At 39.8% G+C, this 6,494-nt stretch overlaps 1 protein-coding gene across 1 annotated transcript; it reads left to right on the top strand.

Moving 5' to 3' along the window:
* Positions 1–3,498: 3,498 nt before the first annotated feature.
* LOC141595123 (uncharacterized) lies at positions 3,499–5,699 on the top strand. The gene is made up of 3 exons (XM_074415096.1): positions 3,499–4,569; positions 4,668–4,802; positions 5,292–5,699. Exons 1-3 carry the CDS (start codon positions 3,499–3,501, stop codon positions 5,697–5,699), a joined length of 1,614 nt encoding a protein of 537 aa, XP_074271197.1.
* The last annotated feature ends 795 nt before the right edge of the window (positions 5,700–6,494 follow it).

Genomic DNA, 6,494 nt, shown 5'->3' with positions numbered 1-6,494 from the left:
TGCCATTTATGACCAGTTCATTAGGAATTTTGAGAGTAGTACTCCTTGCATAGCATGTTCATCTCATTTGCACATTTATGACATTCAATTTCTCGTCAAATGCACATATTCGGGTTTGTGGTTGGTGTCACATGTAGGGAGGGTCTTGCAAATTCCCCTTTCTTTATATCTTTCACCCATTTAGCTCCACATTAGCCAAAACTTGCCTTTTTGACCCATTAGCTACATTCCAAACTAAGCCTGCCTAGTCAAGCTAGTTAGTATGTTCTTTGTGGTATGTTTTCCATTGCAGTTTGGTCCGTAATTCTTGTATGGAGTTGGTGTTTGTATTAAGGAAGGAGGAAAGAAAAAAAAAAGTATTGAAAAAGAAGAGAAAAAGAAAAAAAAAAAAGAAAAAAAAAGTTGCTGAAGTTCACGCGGAAAAGAAGGTAAAAAAGAAAAAAAAGAGATTGTGAAAATGAAAAAAAAAGAGTTGAGAAGATGTTTGAAGACGTACAATCGAAAAGGATTGTTTGTTTCAATTAGTTGTTTCAGACGGTGTTTTTAAAACGGAAGTTTGTGACCGTCTGACTCCTCCGTTCTATCCCCTATTTTTTTTTGAGGAGATTGTGCTTTGAGTCTAGTGAGTTTTGTGCCAAGTGAAGGGCACTTGTACTTAGTTTTTCAGTCAGTTGAGATCCGGATGGTTTCATTATGGTCTTGTTAGGAACTAGCTTGACGCTTTTACCTCCACATTTCCATAACTTGTTTTGCCTTTTCTCACCTGAACCTCACTATTCCCATATTATTTGCAAAACCCTGTGTGTGACGGACATTATCGGTTGGAATTTGTGCATTAGTACTTGAATTGTCTTTCATTTTTGTTGCATCCATGCTATGTAGGTGTGATTAGGTGAGTGACTGTCTTTTCTTCTCTCTTTTACATACAACATTTGCCCTTTGCTTCATGAGAGAAGAGTGACCACGAGAGAGTCCAGTTTTATTGGTCTTGCAAGGTCGATAGGTCACTTTATTTTTCAACGACTTATAATTCGTTTGCGTATTGACTGCTTGGCTTTAGCTGTTGATTTTTGTTGCATTAAATTGGTTCAAGTAGACAAGTTAAGCTAGCTCTGAGTTATCATTTCCGTTCCATTAGTTTAGTTTTGAGTTTACTAGAGGGCGAGTAAAGGTTTGGTTTGGAGAGATTTGATACGTGCCTAATGTATAGTCTTTTTAGCCTATTTCAGCACGTATTTCTATGCATTTCTATACTGTTTTTATGGTATTTTGCCCCGAATTGGCTACTTTGGTGTATTTTGTCCTTTTTGTAGGAATGATCGCGAAAGTAGTGGAACCACACTCCTTTTTGTCCTTTTTGCATGCATTTAGAGGAGACGGGATTGTCCCGGAGTAAGATACTGCATTTGGAGGCGTTGTGGCACGCATTACGAGGCACTTAGACGCAGACGTGAGCTGAAATGAAGTCAAGTACTCGATCGAGCTCTTTTACAAGTCGATCGAGTGGTTTTCTTGCCCTCTGGTGGTCGATCGAGTGGTTTTCACTCGATCCTTAGCTTACACAAAGACCCTCTACTCGATCGAGTGCCTTTCTGGTCGATCGAGTAGAAACTGCTGAAGAGTTGCTCAATCGAGTGGTTTTAATCCACTCGATCGAGTGGTTTTTATGGGTTTGGGCTTTAATTAGCCCGCGTGATGTTTTATTTCGCATAAACTTGTTTTGTTTGCTATTTAAGCACGCATTACTAGGTTAATTAGGATTATCTTTGATATTATCAAACTCTCTACTGTAACTTTAGTACGTTGCTTTGCTTTTCCCTACTGTTACTTTACTTTGGGTTATTATTGCTCGGATTCAGTTGTTCTTTACGCCGGATTCGCACCGATTGTAATCCTTTCTCTCCCTTATTTAATAATAATCATTTGTTGCTTTAATTTCTCAATTGTGTTCTTATTTCCCTTTGCCCTAATTTTCATTATTGCGATTTATTGTTTATTCATTATGTTTTCTCACTGAAATTTGTCTCATTGTTAGTTTAATCAACGATATGAGTAGCTAAACTCCCTTCATGTTGGGATTAGGGAATCTGCGGTAGAAAGATGACGATTTAGTAGATGAATTAGACGAATTAATCACGAGACTCTGTCACAATAGCAATTTAACTGTAATTCTCGACCTAGTTGAGTGCACGCTTTTATGTCACCCATTAATCTGGCTAAAATTAATCCTGGATCGAAAGATTGGACTAAATAGGCCTGCTAAAAACAGTAGACTACCCTAATGAGGACGAAAGTTAAGTTAGTGGTATTTTAGGATAGAAAGTGGACCGAAAGGACCTTTTAACATCCGTCTCACATTAGTTCGTCTGAATCATTTACAGCTGAGTTATTGGACTACCGCAGTGAACCGAAATCCCGACATGTCCCTCTCTTCTTGATAGTTTCAACCGTTTTTATTGTTTTTACTGCTCTTACTTTTATTTCTCTTCCTTTCAAACTTCGTAGTTTAGAACCAATTTCAAACAAACCCCCAATTGTTACCATAGGATTAGAAATAGACAGCTATAATTACATTACCTCCCTGTGGATTCGATACTCGACTGCCTCTGCTACATTTTAGTTGAGACCGTTAGGTTTTATCTTTGATAAGGTTGCGATAGCCGTGTCAATGAACTCGGGTTGATTCCGAATTCGACTTTGGTGATGCTGCTACTGTTTGAACAGAGGAGGAGCAATGGTGGTTTAATTGTGGGAATTGGGTTTATGCAGATGTCGGAGTAAATGGTGATGAAGGTGGAAATCGTGGTGCACTTGTCTGAGTTGTTGCTCGGCTCAATTGTTGTCAAATATGGGCAGTCCGTGGGCATAAACAAGTGAAAAAATGGTGGATTAATGGAGTTTTGGTGACGGTGCAGCAGCAATGGTTGCTTGTTGACTCGGTTCCCATGTCGGGTTTTCTGACGAAGGAACATGGTAATGGTGGAGGTAATTGTGAAGATGAGAATGATGTGAATAGGTGATGGTCTTATGGTGAGTTCGCATTCTGTAACAATTAATTTGGATTTTTGGTAAAAGAAAATGAATTGAAAATGGGATTTGATGAGAAAATGACGAAAGAAGCAGGGGATTGGTTTGATGTTGGTTTGATTACATAATTTGTCAACTCAACTACCCGTAATCCAATGAAGATCTTTTGCTGGAATTGTAGGGGGTTAGGTACAACGGATGATCCTACAATTCCTTTTTATACATAGAAGCGTCCAACAATATCATCCGTCAATTTTGTTTTTGCAAGAAACAATGAGTACAATAGAATCGGCTTCAGCAAGGACTTCTCATCTGGGTTTGCCACATTGTTGCGGGTTTGACTCAACTGGACGTAGTGGTGGCCTCCTTTTGCGATGGGATAACTCGGTTGTACTATCTACCCTTTCCCTAGAACCTCTCTACCTATTATGTAAAATAACCTTCCCAAGGGGACCTTGTACAAACTATGTAATGTATGTTATGTTTATATATGGAGAAGCACGGTTTGAGTATCAACAGAATCTATGGAATCGTATCACTTCTCTGGTTTTGGATCTCACTCCTTTGCTGATAATCGGGGATTTCAATCAAGTTGAACTGTTTTCTGATAAATTGGGAGGCACAACATTCATTCGAGGACAACGTGATTTCACTGTGTGGAAGATTAACAACGGCCTTATGGATGTCCCTTTCTTTGGTCCATGGTTTACTTGGATGAATAGTCAACACAATAGTAATATTATTATCGAAAGGCTTGATCGCGCTTATGCCAATCAGGAATGGATGAATCTTTTTCCTTCGGCCTCCGTATCTCATCTGCCTATTCTTGTATCTGATCATGCACCAATCATACTTAACCTGTTTCTGGTTTCAAAACCACGCAAGCGACCATATCGTATTGACAACTGGTGTTTATCTTTCCCTGAGGTTCGAGAAATGGTCTCCACAGTCTGGGAAACACCTTTCTTTGGCTCATCGATGTTCGTGTTATCACGTAAACTAGCCATGGTTAGACGTTCGATTCTGCAATGGGTAATTAATCATCGGATTTCTCATGGGATTAACTGGTCAGATATTGAAACTGATATGGACTTAATTGCTGCTCAGATTATTGATGAACAATCGGCCACTTCTTATTTGCATCTTCGCACATCTCGCCTTCAACTTTTGCGTACCCAACGACAATACTGGGTTCAACGATCCAAAATCAAATATGAGGTTTTAGATGGTTTTCCTACCCGTTTTCTTTTTAGCAAAGTGAAACAAAGAGCGACAAAACATCGTATCCTTGCTCTTCGCTCTGCCGATGGTGTATGGCTTGAATCCCCTGATTCTATTACATGCGAGATTGTCAACTATTTCAAAGGTTTGTTATGCCGCGGTAATACAGATATCTCAACTCTTCCAATGGTTTCTGAGCATCCACTTCTTTCTGGTCTCGACCTACCCATGTTTAATCCGGTTGAATGCTCCTTATTATGGAACATGACGTTCTTTGTGCACTTCGTGGTATGGATGCATCGAAATCACCTGGCCCAGACGGTATTACTCCTAAATTTTTCCAAACCTTTTGGCCTCAAATTGGCGACCTTGTTACCTCGGCTATTCTACGTTTTCTAAATTCCGGTGTAATGCTCAAGGAATGGAATAATACTACTATAGTTCTTATACCTAAGATTGATAAACCGGAATTGGTTTCACAGTATCGCCCTATTAGCCTCTGCAATTTCACATACCGCTTGGCTTCCAAATGTATGGCTAACCGTCTGAAGTTGGTAATTCCTTCAATTATTTCGGACTCCCAACAAGCTTTTGTTCCTGATCGTCTCATGTCTGACGGCTGTGTTATTGCTCAAAAGATAATGCATTATCTCAACAAAACTACGAAAGGCACGAATTGTTACTCAGTGCTTAAACTATATATGCATAAAGCCTTTGATCGGGTGTCATGGCAGTTTCTCATGTTGATTTTGGAACGTTTTGGTTTCCCCATCACCTGGCGTAATCTCATATGGGAATGTATTTCCATGGTTACTTATAGTATCTTGATCAATGGTGAACCTTCGTCTTCTTTTTATCCGTCTTGCGGGCTACGCCAAGGTGATCCACTGTCTCCTTACCTGTTCATTATGTGTATAGAAATTTTATCTTGTCAACTATACAAAGCCGAGTCCCAAAAACAACTCCATGGCCTCAAAATCTCTCGATATGCCCCTCCACTCTCGCATCTTTTTTATACAGATGATGCTTTTATTTGCTGCAAGGTAACCCCTTCTTCTTTTGAGGCTCTCCGTGACATTTTTCGAAGCTTTGAAGCTGCTTCAGGTCAAATGATTAATCTTGATAAATCCTTCATTAAGTTCAGTCTTAATTCGCCTGCTGATTTCAAATCCCATATGACTTCGATTCTTCGCATGAAGGCATCTTCTTCTTTTGGTGCTTATTTGGGTGTCCCGATTGATCTCCCTAAGAGAAAGACGACTGCTTTTCACGGACTTCTTGACAAGTTCACTACTCGTATTTCATCGTTGTCATCTCTTCATCTGTCTCAGGCTAGCGAATTTGTCATTATCAATTCTATTTTTCTCGGTTCGCTGGTTCATATTCTGGCTGCTGTCCCTTTACCTCTTTCCGTTTCTCGCAAACTTGACTCCTTAATTGCGGCTTTCTAGTGAAATAAAATCTCAGCACACCGTTCTATTCATTGGTTATCTCAACAACATTTACACATTCCAAAAGACAATGGCGGACTTGGTATTAAATCGGTGACCATTCCAGGCCAATCATATCTTATGAAGAATTTTTGGCGCCTCCACCACAAGCCAGTGGGACTGCTTGCAAAATATCTTACGCCTAAATATGGGAAGGATCTGCCGATTCCAGGACTGAAGTCTAAAGTTACACAACCTTCTTATGTATGGAAAGGCGTATGTCGCGTTGTTGCATCTTGTACAGACGCTTTAGCATGGAAAGTCGGCAATGGCAATTCAATTAATTTGCTTTTTAGTCCATGGGTACAAGGTAAATCACCGAATTTGCGACGAAATCAAACTACTAACGTTCCGGCTATCTCTGACTTGATTTGTGATGACGGCTCCTGGAAACCACAACATGTGTTTGAACTTTTCGAACAATCTACTGCTAAGGATATCTTAGATATGGAGCAACCTGTTCTTGACTCTGACGAATTCCTTTATTGGAAGTATACTGAAGATGGAAGTTACAATATACATTCGGGATATATGTATCTTTTATCTAAGCGTTCGACACCGCCTCCATTACACTGCTCTTTTCCTTGGAAATTGGTTTGGCTTTTCCTTTTTTCAAGCAAGTTTCCTCTTTTTATATGGCGGCTTGCAAATAATATACTGCCGACTAAGACGATTCTAGCTCATTGAGGACTTCGCCTTGATACTTTGTGCCCGTTATGTCGCTGTGCTACTGAAATTCCTGAGCGTTTATTCCGG

This window comes from Silene latifolia, chromosome 8, assembly GCF_048544455.1.
Source record: "Silene latifolia isolate original U9 population chromosome 8, ASM4854445v1, whole genome shotgun sequence".
NCBI lineage: Eukaryota > Viridiplantae > Streptophyta > Magnoliopsida > Caryophyllales > Caryophyllaceae > Silene > Silene latifolia.
The sequence above is the reverse complement of the archived record's forward strand: the minus strand, read 5'-3'. Positions and strand labels throughout refer to the sequence as shown.